Consider the following 20602-nt stretch of genomic DNA (forward strand, 5'->3'; position numbering starts at 1 on the left):
GCATCAGTGAGGTTGCTTGTGCAGTGACTCACTGTTTGTATGGGCATGATGGATTGAGGACTTCCCATTAAACCAGCATAGACAAAATGTAAAACTATTGTAACTCATCCTGAAGCCCAAGCGGTAATAGGAACACTGGTCTCTGTGAGATGTTATGGGCAGAATTTTCCCTAGTAATAATAAAAAACATTCACGTGTTGTACCAGAGTTAATATGCCCCAAAACTCTGACTGATAGTGCTCGAGCAAGATAAATGCTGTGCAAAAAAGAGAGAGTAAAACAATGTAACCATGATGTTTGAAAACCTCTCTCTCTCTCTCTGTCTCTCTCTCTCTCTCTCTCATACATCTGGCCCGGGTGTCGCCCAAGTCAGTGTTACAATGGAGTCATACAATGAATTCCAGAAGGGAGGGAGAGACAATTTAACAGTATAAACACCCACAATGTCAGAGTCTTGTGTAACAGTAATGGTTGAATGGTAGTTGGTTTTGTGACATAATAGAAAAAGAAATGTGTTTTTCTATGGACCCAGGGTATGTTTAACTTGGGATAAATGCTTTATTTTAAGTAAGCAAACAACCATGTTTGTTAGTTACTTGTTCAATATATCAGCAGTTGCCAGGTGACAGTGAAGAATGACTAAACTCATCAAACTTTGTATGTTTTGCGTAACACATAAGTATCTCAGTCGACTTATGAAAGAAGTATGGTGTAATAGCAGTGTTTTTACTATAAAATAAGCATGTCACCTTTTACTTATTTATAGGCTTACTACACAAAGCATTTTAAAATGTTCTTTGTTTTAAATCCTGCTTTCTGTGTTTTTCCAACCCATTAGGAAAAAGTTGGATGAATAACTGAGACAGACATGACATATTTTCAAAGCAGAACAATTGTGTAGTAACTCTTACACTTATCTTTTAACTTAAAGCTTTCACCAATTAAATTACCTGATATTCCAAAACCTTTCTGTGCAGGTGAGAAAGGAAGATGCATCTTTAACCAGATCTAATGTATGAATGTAAAAATTGACAGATGTATCTATTAGATAATTGATCTATTATCATATCGTCCAGTTGTGGTCACTCGAGATCACTGACAGGTGGTCTGAAGGAGGGGATGGGGGGAGTTATGTAACAGCATGCTAGTGAAACGGCAAAATGGAAGACTTAGACTTAATATCAAAGAAAAACATTACATCTTGTATATTAACCCTTAACACTTTACTTCAGTGTTCAGTGGTCACAAGGGGCGTGTGTCCAAATGGAGACAGTTATGGTTAAATTAGCCTACTGCTAATGCTGTTGAGTGATGTTCAATAAAAGTGGTGGTGCTCATAGTAGTCGTAGGTGTTATTGAAAGAACCCAACTTGACAAATACCACAGCATCATGTTCCTTTTTTCATTATCTTATATTTCATATCACAAGCTGAATTGTATCCATAAAGTTAACTACTCATATAGAGCGCAGAGTGAAGTTTTGGTGAAAAGAAATATGGAAAATTAAAATGCAGGGTATCAGATCCATGAACCTTGTAACCCACAGATTCTAAAGATGATTTTTCTGAAATATTATTTTAGTTTTGATAGTTAGCCAAAATTGCCTTAATATTGGCATTTGAAAAAACAACGTTTTATCATCCCTTCATTTGTTGATACGATACACTTGCCAACTGGCATATTGCTAATTATCAACCAAAGTGTAAACATATTTGAAAAGTAATTTATTGCTGTAGTGCCAGGTTTATTGCAGGAACTGTTATTGACAGCGAGACTTTCAGTGATATCCAGGGACACAGAACACCTTGCTCTGTCCTGCCCTCTCCCTGATGGGAGTTTTTGAGAGGCATTGACAAGCACCTGACCCTGAAAAAGTGATTTAATGGAGCAGCCCCATGTAACATTTTGAGTCATACCTTTCCTGAGGCTGTTTGTGTGTTTCTGTGTGTACTCGTGCACGTGGATGTGAGTGTTGTCTCAATATGTTGTTCAACAACCAGCTCTATGTAGTCAGCTGTCCAGTGCAGTGTCGATGTCATTAATCACAGACCCAACACAGCGGAGAGCGGGAGTGAGGAGGGAGAGAGAAAGAGCCAGGCTGGAGTTGTAATCTGAACGAGGCACAGAGGGAAAGATGGGGAAGATGTAAGGAGGAAGGAAACAAGGAACAGGGCAGAAATTGAGGGAGTGGGGATGGGGAGCTAAACAAGGAGAGGTTTATACTGTAAATCAGGAGCATAGGGAGGGAGTCGGTGACCAGTCGGGAGGCCTTTTGCTGTGGGCACTGATTTTGTATCCATTGAGATGAATAAAATCCCAAACCATGTTTTAAAAGAGTTGAAACTGCCTTTCTCCTTCATGCATTTTCAATGATCCCATCATGAGTTATTGTCTCGTCCATTATGTCTTTTTTATATTTGTTGCATTAATGGCAATTGAATATTGCTGTTGCACTTGAAACCAGAACCGGACAATGCGGCATTCACTCGCATGCACACAGGCACCCTATTTTAGAGGCCACGGCAAAGCAAATTAAGTTGTTTGACTGTGAGGTGAACAGTTTGACAACATTACAAATTAATGTGCAAAGTGATTCAGCTGACAAAGAACCAGAGGAATCTGAACTAAGAACAACAAGGAAATTTGTGAAGCCTTGGGCGGCGAAATATCCTGCCAGCTTTGAGCTAGATGGAAAATTATACTGCAAAGCGTGTACAGCATACACCTCAATAAGTGACACATCAATTACACCCCACTGGACAAGCTACAAAGATTATTTTTTTTGCTCCTTAATGTCACATCTTATTTATCTGATTATAAACTGCATAGCATCTTAAATACTCAGAATATATGGTGACTAAAAATTGCAACCATATTTTAACTTTTGGCAACCACTTTTGAAAGTTAGTGTTGAGTCCTGATTGAGGACTTTTAGATACAAGATAGAAGTTTCTGGGCTTCCACTAGTCTGAATGATACCCGTATTTGTGATTAACAACATGCAACACCTTGTGGATTGTGTTTATAAATTACAATGAACCATTAGTAATCAAATTTTGCTAGTGAGGCCTTTGCGCTTGTGGCTTAATTTAATTAGAGGGTGATTTAATGAGAACGGGATTTGATGGTGACTGACACCTACAGTGTTTTAAAGATTATTCAGATACATATGTGTGTGTACTATAACTTTAATGGGGAGATCATCTGCTGGTGTCAGGTTTATTCACATATGAAGTTGTTTATTCACATTGCTTGTGTCCTGTGTTATAGGAAGGAGATTTTCTGGTTCGGACTCATCATGTCGAATACTGTGACGGGGGGATTCTGGACCCAGATGACATTCTCAGTGATCTGGTGGAGGACAAGGACAAGGTAAGAACATCTTTTTTGTGTTTGCTCCTGCTTTAAATCTGATAAAGTAATCAACAAGATTGGTTGGATAGAGTTTTACTTCATTTATTTTCACTTCCTTTAATATAAAAGAACAGAAACTGTGAACAAGGAATTCAGTGGTTTTATGTGGATTTAAGCTGACCACAAACAGCCGTGTCACATTTATCTTCTTAATTAATACCCGTGAAGTGAAACTAACTCGTGTGAGGTTAGACTTTAATAGCCTTTAATTAAAATGGCCTGTTTCCTGAATGACCAACGGTAAGCAGAGTACACAGACACGCATGATGTGACTAACCAAATATCCGGCCAGGCAGTCCACAAAGAGGAGGAACAAGTGGTGGGCAGCTCTTGTTCTCTACACAGAGCTACAAAATCAACCATCTTTAACCCTTCAAACCTTTTGATATCTGCTACATAATGCATATGATCCTTTTGATTTATACCTATTAATTAGTCTCATAACCCAGTGTGTGTGCGTGTGCTTGTAGAAAAAAGTGGGTATCTTGTGTGTGTGTGTGTGTGTGTTCCCACTCAAGAATATTGAGCTGCAGCGGCCTATAAGCTACTCCTTGGATGGAATATTGCCTCACAAGCAAAATTCAAAGGGAAAAGGTTTTAACTTGCCTTCAGCGTTAGGCAGTGTCATTAGCAATTCACTTTTGGAGACTTAGCAAACTCAATCCATATATTCCCCATTTTTTCTTTATTCCCCTGAGGAACGTGTCATTTTTCATTTTCCCCTTTGGAAAATTGACTTTTATTTCATACCATTTTATGGACATCGGTGTTATAAGAACGTGATGAATGTTCTACATTAAGGGCTTTTTGAACCATGACTTAGGACCTTAAATGAGTCGTAAACTTTCTCTTGGTGCCTCTTGAACATTAAAACAGTATCAACATGTTTTAATGAGCCCGTGTCCTATGGTGTACTGAATATTTCATTTAGGTCACAGCTTAAAAAAAGTTAAAGAAGAAGCTACTGGCTAGAAAATATAATGTACAGTATATTTCCCTGTCCTTGGCTCATACTGTATGCCTTTAAGGGTGTATAAATACTGCAGGATGTGTTGGAGGTTCTTTGAACTAATTAAGAACAAAGTTGCATTAGTTGGCAGTTTCTCTCGGGGCTGAAAGAACCTTTGGGAAGTACTGAAGTGATCCCTCTCTCTCTCTCTAAACAGGACTCAGGCCTCTGTTCAGATCTTGGCTTTTAGATCTTGTGACCAAAATAACTTTGTTCGCCTGAGTCTTGCAACATGAAAATGTTTATAATCTTGTGTTATCATCGGCATTATTGCCTTGACAAGGTTAACACAGACCTGCTGTAGAAATGTGTCTGATGAGAACTAAACAAACATGACATTTTAGAAATATTTACATCCTTGATTGTTTTCTATGCTGGATGAGTTTTCCTGATGAGCTCTAATGTTTCAAAGTGTGTGTGCGGGGGGTTGTTACATGTCATACTAAGCTGCAGCCCAGGAGCACTATGACTCCTCTGTGACGGGAGTAATAACAGAGTCAGGAGACCAGGAACTGACCCAGGGGATTACTATTACGAGAGCCTGTTGCTATGGTTTTGTGGAGACCTAGAGAGCAGCATGCATTGGTCCAACTGTTGCAAATTTCCCCTTTGCCACCCAAAAGTTCCACAATGGAAGGAAAACAGTACTGTCTGTGGCATCTACACTACTGTCTGCTCACAATCTCACAGTGCAGTGCTCTGTATTTTTTAACAGTCATGCGATGCAGTACATTCATGCACTACACCTTTAAGGGTTTCCAGGGCAGTAGGGCAAAAAGTTGGCACAAAGCCAAATGCCCCTGCTTCCAGTAGGTACTGATTTCTGCTGTTACTATGGAGATAAAGTGTCACAAACATGCCAGTAAAAGCTATTTATAGCCCCTTTTAAGACATGCACTCCTTTACGTTAATGTGGCAGCAATTCAGCCCAGTCACCAGCATAAAATGTTGGCAGTTAACTTTTCTGCAAAGCACTGATATGTTCACCTTTGTACGTGTCATAGGCTACATACCATATTGACATTTCTACATCATGTATCAGGAGATAAATGGATGGTGGTGGAGTTACAGGCGAGAAGGCTGCCAAGCCAGTGACTGCAGTTCGACCCCGTATTTCAGCTTTCAAGTGTGACACTACTGGATGCTTTTAAGGAGACCCTGAGTCCATTTCCAGCCGGGTGTTTTAAAAAGACCTTGGAACATCTTGTGCCATGTTTGTGGTGACCCAAACAGGTATTTTAAACCAAAACATGATGTTTTCATTACCTTAACCAACCTCCTCAGGTCACTGTAATAAACAAATGATCTCAATCCTCATATGAAAGGGAAAATAAAATAGATAAACAAAAAGTATAATACAGTATAATATATAATCATATAAAATATAATAATAATATCAGTTTGATAATGTAGGATAGACAGTGACTGAACCAATATAAAGTTGTTGAGATTCTTATTGTATAAGATCACTACATAAAAACTATTATTTCCTTGTTGTGTGAAGAAGAGGTGTAACTCTGGGATCACTTTGCTGATTATAATCACTTCAGTCAGTTAGTTTGTGTCTTTTTAAATGCATTTCAGTCGGTGCGTCTGTAAGTTGAAGCATCACTAGTAACACAGCCTGAAGTTCAGCATTGATTGTGGCTTTTTTAAAATTCAGTAGTACATCCAGTCTGGTGTTAGCAGGTCATTCGATTGATCAGATCGAATATCTTTTTGGCATTTATTGTCATTTAATATGACTATTACAAGGGAGTAACAAACTATGGATCACAGCTGAGCTGACTGAGCTAAAAGCTACTTAGATCAGTGATGGTGGTGATTTAGTGTAGTCAGTTCACTGTGAACATTATTTGAGGAAACATTAAGTTGTTATCAGAGAAGGGGAAGTATATCAGTCTGGCTTGAAGTAAAATGATCAGATAAGTGTTGGATCATTTGAATGTTGGATCCAGACTTGAAGCTGGTTTAGCAGGTTTATGCATCGAGGATGAGTTAAAATGACTGTCAGCGTAAGTTTGTGTGTGTGTAGGAGGGCAGTTTGTCTCTATGTTTTGAACTGTCTCCTCATATTCTCTCAAAAAGGATAGTAATGCTTTTTGTTAATATCCTTTGAATGCAGTGAAGCTGTACAAAACTGAAATACGTTTGCAAAAACGTAATATAAAAGCACACACATACTACAAAATACACATTTCAATACTGAGATCAAATAAAGTGCCACACAATCATTCCCCAAACACACATTTGGCGAGAGACACACAGACACACACACAGAAAAATAAACCGCACAGAATGATACCCAGAAATACACACTTCTGAGCACAGAGATTGCATATGAAATGAAAGTGTGAAATATTCATTGGATTCTGAAGCGAGGCTCTCATAGTATTACTGAGCTGAGATTAATAAATGGCTCATAATCCCAGATGAGTGTTTTACTGTAGGCAGACTCAGACTGCCTGGCTTTGGGTTTATAACCACAAAGAAAACAGAGAAGATTTTTAAAGGTCTGCTGAAGACGGAGGTCAAAAATACAGTTTCAAAAATCCACAGCTGAAATATACCCGAGTGAGGCATTTGAAGAAGAGAGGGCTCAAATTTATGAAGGTTCGAGGGTGTGAGGAAATCTGTGTATGTGTGCTGTTTAAATTGAAGGCATGTATCTGTATATGCCTGTATACTTGGTATACACGTATGTCAGTATATCTAGGATAGAAAGATAGAAAAATGCTGTAGTATATAACAGCAATATATTAGTATAAGGCAAACAACTATACCATTCAAAACAGCCTGAAGTGTTATGCCAGCAAACAAAAGCACAGCAGCACAGCATGTTTATACAACACTGTTATTTTGGGAAGCAAACTTACAATTATCTTATCCTTTGTTTAATGAGTGGATTGATAGTAATCTCTGTAGCTTTTTTCTCTGTGTGTCTAGAACAGAGCTTAGCTCAAAGCCTATGAGCACAGTGAAAACCACCTAGGTGTGTCAGAAGCTACATCTAATGTACATTAGATGCTGTGATTTATTTCTCCTAACAAACCAAGGCTTTGGATGGTTGAGTGACAAAATCAGAAATCTTGTTCAGTTGCAAAACCCACAACATAACCCCACTCCTACCTCGGGCTGGTCAATTAATACAATTTAATGCTTAAGTATGATTTTGGCTTCTACTGATTATGAAAACAAGATAATAGATAAAACGATTGCTCTGCCGCGTCCTGTTTTGCAATGATGTTCTTGTTTTGTCTTTTGTTAAAAATCCAGCGTTCCCTTTTCCTTTACAGCGGGTTGATTAGGCCCCTCTCTAAAAGCCTAAACTCAGTCTTAGCTCGACTGTAGCATGCTTAGTTCAGCTCATTGTGGCCAAGTGAGCTGTTGCTGAGATTTTGAAACGTGTCTATCTGTGCGGTTGCAGTACCGGTGCTTGAAGTGGCCAAAAAGAACAAGAGAGCTGCTGTTCAGTAATCCCTTTTCACATTTTATATACCAAATAAAAATGACACCATAATATACATCATATTTGAAATGATTTTATGTTATTATTATGATTGTAAGCCACACAGACAAGTTTCAGGATATCCCAAAAAAAAATGCATCATATTTCCAGCATTAAGTAATCATGTTAAATAATCATGATCTCAATATTGACCCAAAATCCTTGAATCGAGCAGCATAATTGTGCAGCCTTACTCTGACCTCAAGGAAATGATACGACTATAGCAGGTGGAAAATATTGTGGGGAAAATATTTTTGTGTGTGGTGTGCATGCAAGTTTACCTTTAGACCACCACCACCCACACCCCCACCTTTTTTCTCCATTACCCTAATGTCTCCCTTGCACGTTGTTTTTCAAACCCGCTCACAGCTTTATGCCAAAGAAAATGAAAAGTAAGCAGGAAGTATGGATTCCCATCAGCATTTTCTGTGTTGCTGGACGTGTAATTCCTAATGTATTTTTCCAATCTTGTAGGTATTGCAGAAACAGCCTCACAGAGACGAGGGTTTGTTTAAAAGGTTAGCTGGTAATGGAGTGAGAGGGGAGAAACACTGTTACCATGTGTGATATTGATGTTTGTTGTGGGACATTAATAACACAGACTCTTGATGAAATGCACACACACATGCATACACACACACACACACACACACAGAGCATGCGTCCCTTTGCACACATCAGTGTTAAACATAAGTATATTTTTTTCTAGCATGCACACACATGATGACAGCAAGCATCCATTTACACCTTTGGCAACCCATACCATGAGTTTATTAGTATGCAGTCTGTGAATTTGTGTGTTCATATGTAGTGTATATGCTTTGCACACACAGCAGGCTTCATGTTATCAAGTAATGTGGAAGAGACTAATTAAAAGCTTCCAATCATCACACACTGTGAAACTGCTCCAGTTGAACTTTGTCTTCTTAAGGCTTATTTTAAGACATTTATTTAATCAGTCACAGACATAATGCACAGCAACAAATGTCTATAGTACTGTCAGTAGTTTCAGGCAACAGATATGTTAAGAAGTGCTGTGGACAAGGTGATAAATCAATATCACGATATTGATATGTTTGTTTTTCACATATCTGATTTGACAGTATGTACACAAAACTACTGTACATAATGATCATTTTGTCTGTTTTTAAATTAGACATTAAGACAGCCAATTTGTAACATGATAACACAGTATTATATCAGATATATCAATATGATACAATTATGGTGAAAGTAATCTGTAATTTCTGATACGAATAATGCATCATGTTTGAAATATTAGGAAAAACTTCCCACTGTGGAAAGGCTCTTGAAACACAAAGCTTAATGGGTAATTGTGCCAGTCATTGTTTATCCCATTGACAGGTTCATTTAGATAGGTAGACGCACAAATGCACAAAACATAGCAAACGGTTTAAATCACATCCTCACTGAGATTTATATACCTTTAGCCTTCAGCAGGGTTTCCTCTTGGTTCTGCTTCTAGCAAAATGGTTACATTCATGAGTGAATGAGCTGCGCTCACTTCAAAGGCATTGGTCCCACAGCATCAATATTCATGTTAGAGGATACACCGTTTATTAAGATTAGAGATAGATCTCTTTAGTAAATACTTGATCAGAAACGGTTTAAGGAGCTTCAGATATTCTTGTCATATTTTAATGATTGACACTGTACTGCGTGGCATATTCAGCGCCTTGGAAACTTTCTTGTATCCCTCCCCTGATCTGCGCATCAATAATGTCGTCACAGATTAATTTCTTATGTTAACAAATCTGGCATGAACATCAAGAAAGAAGAGATTGATCTCTGATGTTCCTGTTGTTCTCCAATGGGCACCTTCTCAGTGATGTTGAAGTCAGTTAGGCCCTTCAGTTCCACAATTGTGCGATTTCCTGTAGAACTGTTTGTAAATTGCCTCGTTAATCCTGTTAAAATGCACTTTGAATTGATCAAACTTGAAGTATGTCTGGCGATTATACTGTCTGGCTGGCTGATGAGACGAAACAACCTTAAAAAGTCTGACTTGGAGACGTTAAGATAGACAGTTGGTGGACTCGAGCCAACTCAGTGGGGAGTGCTTAGTGTGTGTGTGTGGGTGTGTGTGTGTAAGTTTTCCAGTCAGCCAAAACCATTTGCTGCTTAAGACAAAGAGGCCAACAGTTCATCTCTCAGTGTAATTAACATTTAATTAATGCTGTCATTTTCTTTCCTTCTTTACTTTCTTTTTTGTAAATCTGATTTCCTTGTCTCTTTTTTCCTGGCCCATGTTGCCATCACACTGGGGGGTAGGAACAGCACAGTGGGGACAGACAGACAACCAGACTGTCATTCATATAGACAGCGCCTGTGGTGTTGGCATACCGACCATAGAAGTAATGTGGCTTTAAAATGTGCAAGAAAGATAAACTTTATATTTTATAACACAGGAGAACCTGCCTTGAGGATTTATTTGGTTCTAAATAAAGTTATTTCATTTGGAACGTCTTACTACATTTTAATCAAAGGTGAGAAATGGATCCAAAAATTTGCAGTTGTCCTTGTCTGAATATCTTTATTATTCAATTTTAATTTAAAAAAACTCTCCTTTACATCTCTAACAACTCTAATCCTCTCTTCCAAATGATTTATCCGCTAGTTAAACCTAAATAATTAAAGCAATTAAAGGTAGCTACAATACCAGAATCATTAACAGAGTAGCCAAATCTCTAATAATGAGGAAATTATTCGGAGCAGGTTCCTTGTTATAGGCCGACCCTTCCCTTCCTTCTGTGCTCTCTAATTCTGCAGTTTTCCTTCTCCATGATCATCAAAACTCTGCTGATCACTGGTGAATAACACAAGCTGCTGCTGCTAACAGATGCAGCTCTGTCAAACTCGCTAATTTATTTCTGTCTCTGTGTCTAAGCACTGCCTTTGTAACTTACAGCATGCACGCATATTAATGCTATATTTGCTAGACGTGATAGTTCTTGCTACTAATCAATCAATTAAGAGCTTACAAAAAATATTCATTTAGCAAGTGCAAGTGAGAAATGTTGATGACGTCCACACACAGAGACACAAATAAACACACACAGCAAAAGTAATTTGGCCGAGATAATGTATGTGTTGCATCATTTGCGGGTTGATTGCTGTCATCACTGAGTGTGTGAACTCGTTAAAAGCATTTACAACGGAGCTGGAATATAATCGTTTAGACATTCATCATCATGGATAGTTTTAGTTTAACTTTTTATAAGACAATTAACTGTGGTGCTAATAGCTTCATTTGGTTGAAAACACATTTATTAAGTTCTGATACAGTTTTTGTTTTGTTTGGAAAGTATTTTAGCCAGCTAATTTAATGTTTTGTGCACTAGTATCTCGTCATATTCCTTAGCTATGTATACTTATGTTTCATTGTATCCTGGAGCCAGGATAAGTGTGTAGTAGTAGTATGATAATGGAAATTATGTGAACCAAAAAGCTAAATAAAGGAAAGGAGTAAAGGAGAGTAAACTATAAGATTTGGGATGGTAGGCCTGGGGAAATGTTGTTGCTCTGAGAGGCTTATTACAATGCAATTTCACACTTCAAGTCTATTTTCGACCATTTTATGTGCACATCTGCACAAATGTATTGGACCCCTAGTACTGCCAAAACACAGGTGACCTACACTCAATGCTTTGTCTGATTGTGTCCTGCGTGGACACAGGGGCTGCTGCTGCTATGCTGATAACATGCTGTTCAAGTTTTGCCTCCTGTGTCGGGATGATGTTAGTTACCTCAGCAGGTATGTCTGGTTGAAGAAATTACTGACCTCTTTTTGGTATTGTAACAGAGGTCTGAAATTTTACACAGTAGGCAGATATTGTTGAAGTGTGAAGAGAAAGATTTTGAAAGGCCAAGACACTTAAAGAGGTCTTGTAAATGCATGAAACATATAAGAATGACCAGTGTTTTTGATTGAACTTCAAAAAATTGTGTAATCAAAATCTGTAAACAAACTTTGTTTACTGTCAACGGTTTTACAAATTGTTCCCGAGCCCATGTAGTAATATCTTTTATACAATCACGTTGTTGAAAAAGTGGTGAATCTCGCCCTAGTCTTGCTTGTGAATGACTGAGCCTTTTGGTAGGAGTGTAACAATCCATCAATCCGATTCATCGATGTAATGATTTACGATTTACGTGAAAATATGGATCCACATCATCATATCTAGGTTACGCTATTTTGAAATTCCCCAGGCACGTCTGCATCACCTTTTTCCAACTTAGCGCACCTCCTTCCTAAATGTTCAATCAGTGATAGTGCCAGGCAGGTAGTGGCAAGCAGCCAAAAAAGATTATGAGGATATTTACTCCCCTCTCAGTGTGAAACTGCTACATTTTCTTGTTGTTAAGTCATGTTTTATGTGTGTTAGTGGAGTCAGTTTAAAGTAAACTTTACTACACATACATACAATTATTTACTTGGTGTTAATTTCTTTATGGCCAAAAGCAAAAATGGAAGTGGTGGCAGCTTCTTCTGTAACTGTTAAATGGATATATGATATTGTCTCATATTGATAGCAAAACCACCATAAGCACATATTTGTACTGTTTGGCAAAGATTAGTGAATGATCACACTCTTTTTTATTTATGGTTTGCACAGCAGCCTAACTATTTTGGAATCAGGGGTGTGCATGAATGTTGTTAAAACAGTGACTAGATGGGTGAGCATAAACTTAGGGGGTATAGAGATGAATGGATGTGTGATGAACATTGATAAGCAAGGATGGCTGATGCAATGGAGATAAGGTGGAGACAGAAACGCAAGAAAAGGAAAGCATCGGTAGAGATGGGGAGGGTGGCTTTTGGTATTCGAAGTACAAAAAGAGGCCCTTATGCAGTGAAAGTGAATAATAGAAAAAGCTTGTACTGTATCTAAACCTGCTCTCCAGCTTTCAAACCTTTTTCAGTTCTCCTCCTCCTCAACTCTTCATCCAGCTCTCCCACTGCTCCACATGGCTGTCCTCTTGTTCTCTCTCCTACCTTTTCTTTCCCCTTTCCCCTACTCACCAGCCTCCCTCTGTCATTTAGAGGAGCAAAACACGAGCCAGTGAGAACGAGGCAATTATGACCCTGTTGGAAGGGTTATTATGCATAATGCCCCATAATCCTCCTCTACAGTTTTCATCATAAATGACATGTACATTAAGTCAGTGCAGTATATATGTGCTGACAGAGACGTCCTGACATTGTGTGAAGAACACCAGCTTCAGCCACGCACACACACACACACACACACACACACACACACACACACACACACACACACACACACACACACACAGACACACACACACACACACACACACACACACACACACACACATGCATACACATATGCACAAAGCTGTTTTTAAAGCATTGATTAGTGAAGATGGTGCAGTTCTAATGTGATTATTTATAGCTGCTTATTCTGGCATGACATGATAATGAAGACAATAGACACCAGACAGACACGCAGTATTTGATTGGATTCTACAGCATACTGTATAAGTTTGCCATTTGTACATTGAGGTAGTTGATGACAAGGTTCTTCAGGGCTTTAAATGTGTGCGTGTGTGTTGCTGGTTAACATGTCGATATTAATTGAACCGTGACCCAGATCAAAACAATTAGACATGAAAGGGATTTGGAAAAGCATGCAGACATATTGAGAAGCAGCAGTTTGTGTGGGTAGCCTCTGACATAGTCCACATTTAATCACAACATTTTAATCCCAGGCAGTTTAACAAACCACGCAGACAGGCATCCAACAAATCTCTTTGTTCACCTTGGAGCTATGTCTTGAGCTTAATAATTACATTAGGCGTGTGTTAAGTATTTAATAAATGCTGATTATTTGTTTGTAGCCTTGCCAGTATCTTTAAGTCTTGCTGGCATTATTATCCTGCACTGTCGTGTCTGAGCAGCTTTTAATTCAAGTTTTATTATAATACCAATTTTAGCATGCTCCTGCTGCATTAATTCTATATTTACATGGAAAGCAAATAGTTGGCACCATATGTATGTAGTGGGCCCTTCTGTATGCATGTCTTCATATACCACTGAGGGTGTATCCCTTCTTACTGCTTCTCTGAGTGGCTGCTTTGTTATCTCAAGCTCTTGGGGTTGACGGGGCTTGACCCCGGGCTTGACCCTGGACTTAGTCTATCTAATGAAAAGCTTTTCTATTTAAGTGTGTGTTCGAGTGGGTTCTCTGTTGATTTTTTACTTGGCCTGCACCTTTATTTTGCTTTGATTATAGATTACAGTTTTAATTTTTGTAACCAATGAAAAAAACACGTCAGTCATTTGCAACTACAAGTACATCTTAAAAAGGGGCTTGTGTTTGTGCCTGAACTTGCATTTGACCACCAGCCTTGAACTAAATAAAGTTTCTGAAATTCTGAAAGAAAAGAATATTGTAAATATGTGCCGACTAAGTGTTTGCAATCCTTTTAATGCATATTGTATCCTTATTAACAATTTTTTCTTGGTTACTATTTTATTCTTTAGTAATTACTTTATCTTATATATTATATATTTTATCTTAGGGCAATGCTTCGCTGTTTTGTTGTATTACACATTGACATTCTTGACAATCTTTTTTTCTTGTTTATCCAGCTTTTCCTAATCATATCTATCAATAGATCTTTCAGGGCAACTGAATTCAGACATATTTTCCTTTAAAAGTGTGCAGACATTGCAGCTTGCAAGGGTTAAGTGAATGAGCAGGAAGGACAAACATACACAGTATGACACATGCCCACAAACACACACTATGGTCATGTTATACTAACAGTATTATAGCCACCTTTGCCCCCTCAGCCCTCCATATGAAGTGGCCAACATGGGGAGAATAATATTGACCTTCCACTAAAGAAAGCAGTGCTGCTTATTGCTTTCACACATAGCGCTGGTTTTCTATACTGGATTTCTTGGTGTGTAGGTGTGTGCATGGGTGGGGATGTGTGTATATGCACATGCACAAGTAAAAGGAGAGGCTGGATATATTTTCCAATGTTGTGTTTCTTGGGGTTTAGCTTTGGTGGCAATTGAAAAGGTGGGTAAGTGTGAATTGTTTGCCGAGCTTGGTCTGTCTCTTAAAGGGGTATTCTGGTTGTTTTAAACCTGGGCCCTATTTTCACAGGTTTTGGTGTGTAAATGATTCAAACTTACAGAAGGTTTTGAAGTCAGTCCAGTAGATCACCTCAGCTCTTGGCTAATCTCAGTTTTTTGCTTTAAAGAAACAATACAGGTCATTAAAAGTTGATGGGGAATGCAAAGTGACAGAACTGATGTTTAACTTGCTCGCCAACACATTTTTAAAATGATCTTATAGTGCCACTATGGACACACAAGTTGTTTTCAGGGCTGAATTTTTTCATCAAGGCCAAAAAAGAACACATGGCACTTTCTCTTCAAAATTTGAATTTGACCTACATCATTTTAGCATGATATGACATTGTAACACAATGTCAGCCAGCGTCATACAACCCTAAGATTTTAGTTTTTGTTACCACTTTTTTACATCCTAATGTATGTATGAACATGTGTACTTGCTCTTCCTAGTCCTTCAAAAGGGTACAAGAGCTATAAAGCGTCCTGCCCGTCCACTGTACGTGTGACTCAGATGTCATTCCTTTGTCATTTTCTTTATGTTGCCTGACATTTATCATTATATAATAATCACATGTTTTAGCTTTCATTGATGGGACGGTGTATATGGCAGTCCTTGAGAAGGGTAGTGGGACCATAAACCTTACCTTTCTGCAGGAGCTGAGATATCTGCTATCAACCGAATTGTGAATTATATTTGATGAGGCTATGGCCTCATTGGTAAATTGCAGTACACTGACACATATATCAGTCTACAATGACAGTCAACATATATTATAATAGCACCCTTTGCTGTATGTGCATACTGTATGTACGTGTGTCGCTGAATTATCAGCTTTTAGTGATATGTGACTCACTAGGTTATATCTTTAGAATTGATTTACAGCGTCAGTCTGTGTCATGAATATCCTCCTCTGTGTTTTTGAAAGGATAAAAGGGTATATATTCATGATCGGGGATTTAACAGGTATCCATTATGACACATAAAACAATGTCTGTGATTGTGTTTGAGTGTCTCAGGGTGTGGGATGCAGTCAGAGCAAGTAGTTCCTTTTTTTTAATCTTAATTGTCAGTAAACTCTATATGAGATTTCAGCATGTGTCCGTTTAATCATGCATGTATTTTAGGTATGGCTATTGGTGTGTGCAATGAACTCTATATGTGTGTTCCAAGTGAATCATCTGTAAAATGCTGCTGACAGCAGCCACCTCCATCTGTATGTCTGTCTCTTTTACACAAAGACGCCCAGACACACATAACTCATCAAGAACACAAAGACTGCAAGCATAACCTTTGCTGCACAGCCTCATATGCTACAGACATGTCACGTTTCACTTGATCACACACACAGATGGGTAATTCAATATTATAACTCATGTGGCACATTTTGAATAGGTTCGTAATGTTCCATTAGTTTGATTGCTTACAACCTGTCACACATGATGAGTAGAAACAATAAAATCGGAATAGAGCAAAACGCAATTAAATGGCTGTTTTTATGTTGTAATTTAATGGTTTAATTTTAATATTGCTCGTTTACGGCACAAGTGACGTGAGTAGATTGTTTCACTTAGATACAGATACATGAAGATGAAAAAATCCACGCACAAATATACTTCTACTACCATTACACACACACACACATACACCCTCACACTCTTTAAAAGCAGTGAAGTGGAATAATGGACAAGGCAATGGAAAAGTGGGGAGATTTTATCATTCACACTCTCTTAACCACCAGCCATCTGCTAAATGCACGCATTCCTGTCTTTGTTTCTGTGGGTGTGTGTATACACGTGTACTTTTGCACACACACATGCATATGACTGGATCAGCCTGATTTCTTGAAGGCTTTGACGAACACTCATCATGTTAAACTGGCTGATGCAGTCAGTTAGTCAGCGCAGTCTCTCAACTAGCGATTATTGTCAGTTTCGATTGATCTGCCGAATATTCTCACAAATGTTCAATCAGTCGTTTAGTCTATAAAATGCTCATTGCAATTTCCCAGAGGCCAAAGTGACATCTTCAAATTGCTTCTTTTGTCCAACCAACAGTCCAAAACCTTAAGACTTTTAATTTACTAACATGAATCACAAAGAAAAGCAGGAAGTCCTTACATTTAAGAAGCTGGAACCAGCAAATGTTTGACATATTGCTTGAAAAATAACTGAAACAATCGATTATCAATCGACAAAGTGTTGCAGCTGTAATCTCAGAATTGTATATCTTCTCATTAACTAAATAATAGAAAAGAGAAAACACGCAAGATATATAATATACCTTAAGTATGTTGACAACAATCAATGAGGAGCTGTATTTGATGCAGGAAACTTTCTCAGGGAATGATATATGGATTTTGATCAAGAAAATCTGTATTGTGTATTTAGGTGTCTAGTATCTTTGAGTGAGTACAATTTTGGTTAGGATTTATGGGTGGTTTATAATTTAGAGTGATACAGGGCTATCAAGTTTTATATTGGATTAGGAATAAGTAAATTAAAAGGGACTGTTGGGTCTTGGGGGGGTATATGCTCTGCTGAGTGCCATTTGACTTTGTTGTTGTAGCATCAATGAGCTGATTGCAAAAGATAAAAAAAAAAGTATTGACCTACGGAAAGGAATGAAAATTAACTGAAAGAAAGTTCAAAATAAATCAAAAATAAATAAAAAAATGTCTATATTCGTCATATAATTAAAAATGTCAAAATAATCTAAACAGCCTTAAACACTACAATGAACCAGTGTTTAAGATACATGGGGCTCTACTACAAGAGTTTATAATTGATGGAAATTTTTCCTGAAGCTCGTCCGGACATGGCTCATTAATCATTATCTCTGTTTCGTAGAGAAGTTGCTCATTATGACAGGATAAAGAAGAGAGGACATTGAGATCTCACCATAATGAACCTAAATGCTTCCTCTCACCTTCACCTCATCCCTGTGCTCCACCTCAACTCTCCTTATTGACAGCAGTTATCCTCTCTACACTCATTTGCTCTGTCCTCCATATCTATGCTTTCCTGGCTGTGCTGCTTTAGCTTCTCTCTTTCATATATTTTCACTGGTCACAGCTCTTCTTTCAACATGTCCGGAGTCCTCTACCAGTACTTAGTGATGCCGTGGCCTCCACCCCTCTGCTTCCTTTCGCCCCCTTCCTTCCCCTCCACCACACGCCTCTTTCTTTGGCTCTTTTCTCTAATGAATCCAATCATTTTTGAGTCACACCTCAGTGTGCACATGTGTTTGTGTGTATGTGGACTGAGGCAGATACAGACGTGATCCAGACCTGATACATATGTTGACCCTTAGCCAGGAACCAGGGGGGTTAATTGAGCAATGGCTTTTGAGAGAGAGAGAGAGAGGGGGGGGGGGGGGGGAGATACAGGGAGGGAGGATGAAACAGAAAGCCAGAAAGAGATAGAGAGAGAGAAATGACGGGAATGAGAGCGTTAAGAGAGCGAGAACGAGACAGATAGGTACAATTTGTAAGAGCGTATGAAAAGAGGAGAAGCAGGAGGGAGCAAGAGAGAAAGGGGTTAATTGCTAGAAAGACAGGAGGAGGCTGGTAATTAAAGAATTGAGGAAGATACGGTGAAATAAAGACAAATGTGGGGTTAATGGTGACGGTGTGTGAGATGGGCACGAGGTGACAGCATGAGGCAGCCAACCAGCAGGATACGGAAGATTGATTTTAAGTGATAGTGAAGGGGTTAACAGAGTGATTGAAATGAAACAAAGAGAGAGGCAGAGAGGGTGAAAGAGAAAGGGTTAATTATGAATATGATAAACGATGAAGCCTGTAGTCTTCATGGACCTTGGCTGTTAATTAAGAAAACACAGCTGCACCTGGGACCCACCTAGAATAGATGGATACACAGTACTGCATGAAATTGTGTGTGTGTGTGTGTGTGTTACTAATTGTTATTGTTATGAAGTCCACCTCCTCATGGATTCATTGTGCTGATGAATTATCTTAATGAAGTGCCTGAATGTGGGGTTTGTAAGGGATGGGCTGACTAAATGACCAGATGACTATGAATCGGTCCATCATGTGCCTGTGTGTGGGCACACGCAGGAAAATCAAGTGTAATGGACAGAAAGGGAAAAGCAGAAAAGTGGAGTAAAGCTGACATTTTGAGCACCCATTCATTGCTCTTTTTTCCAGCCTGTTCTTTCCCTTTTTTGTTCTCTCTTCTCTGCTTACAAGGAGTTTGACAGTGTGTTACAAACTTGTAGGACTTAATCACATTTTTAGGGATTTAGAAAAGAAGCTTTGTGTTCGGATTGATGGTTTGGCATTTTCTCATACTGTATTAGACATTTTAGAGGGTTTGGAAAATATAATGTGGGCTCTGAATCACGATGCCAAGGCAGCACATCAATCTGTGCCATTGCTTTCAGTCAGAAAAAAATAGTTTAATTATTTTATATGTACGCAGAGATAAGGAAGGGATATGATATTAAGATTGTTTACTGATTCTATTATCCAGTTTTAGTTTTTAAAAAAATATTTTGATAATTATCAGGATAATATGTTGAATCACAATTATTTTTTTATTAAAACAAATAATAAGTAGGTAAAATTAGTTGTTACAAATAAATGATCTAAAAGGCCTTTCACAATGCGGCAATAAAAAAATATGATGGATGATGACATTGTTGGGCCACCAATGTCACTGAGCGTCTTGGGTTCGCCTAACTGGGCCGGTTTAATCCGAAAATAACAAACAGGACATGGAGACATAATGTTAGAACATTGAGCAGCAACAAAATTCTTTACATTTTTTCTCCCACAAGCTCCAACAACTGCACTTTATGGCCACTCTGGGAGGACACAATCCTTTTTTTTAAGCTCTCTAGTGGGATGCCGTTTAAATCAGTATGTTACCATGGTACAAGGCTCAGTAGTCGATGACTATTATTGAGTTAACCAAAAACGAATGACGAATCCAAAAATCTTCATAGATAGCTAAAAAAACTGATTGCTCTTGAAATGAGAAGAAATAATTTGTTCATAATTATTTGGTGTATGAGAAAAGTCAAATCAAATGAGAATATAACAGCATAGAGATTTGTACAGATGAAAAAACAGCCTTTAAATCCCTTACATGGAACCTCTGAAGACCTGCCAGTCTCATCCTGTAGTTCATTGTGGTTACACTGAGACAGCATAATTTGCTGCTTGATCTAATGACTTAAAAGCCTCAAGTCATAGCCATGCAAATGTTTGAAGGTAGTTTGCATTTTGCTGCAGCAGACCTCATGAAACTTCATCTAGAGACTTTTAGCAGCTGTGATTTTGGCAGTGTGAAATGTGTATTAAGGTGGATTGTCCCTTTAAGTACACATCGTTTAGTGTCAAGATGGATTTGATTCATGGTCTTGTGAATAGAAGATATGATCTGTTAGGAAGATTAATGTAATCACTCTGTGTTGGCTATGAGCTTTACTCTTCACCTCAATCATAGAAATGTTAGAAGGACCACCTCTCATGTCAACCTTTTAAAAAGAAAAGCAGTAGGTGATGTGTGTGTG

General features: G+C 38.3%; 1 protein-coding gene across 1 annotated transcript in view; it reads left to right on the top strand.

Annotated features, from left to right (window-relative positions):
- The window catches only part of pard3bb (par-3 family cell polarity regulator beta b), a 215910-nt gene that overhangs the window by 10378 nt on the left and 184930 nt on the right, over positions 1 to 20602 (top strand). Inside the window, exon 2 of the mRNA XM_073473008.1 lies at positions 3271 to 3372. Coding sequence (XP_073329109.1) covers positions 3271 to 3372 — 102 coding nt within the window. The remainder of the gene's footprint in view (positions 1 to 3270; positions 3373 to 20602) is intronic.

The sequence above is a fragment of the Pagrus major genome, chromosome 9, assembly GCF_040436345.1.
Source record: "Pagrus major chromosome 9, Pma_NU_1.0".
NCBI lineage: Eukaryota > Metazoa > Chordata > Actinopteri > Spariformes > Sparidae > Pagrus > Pagrus major.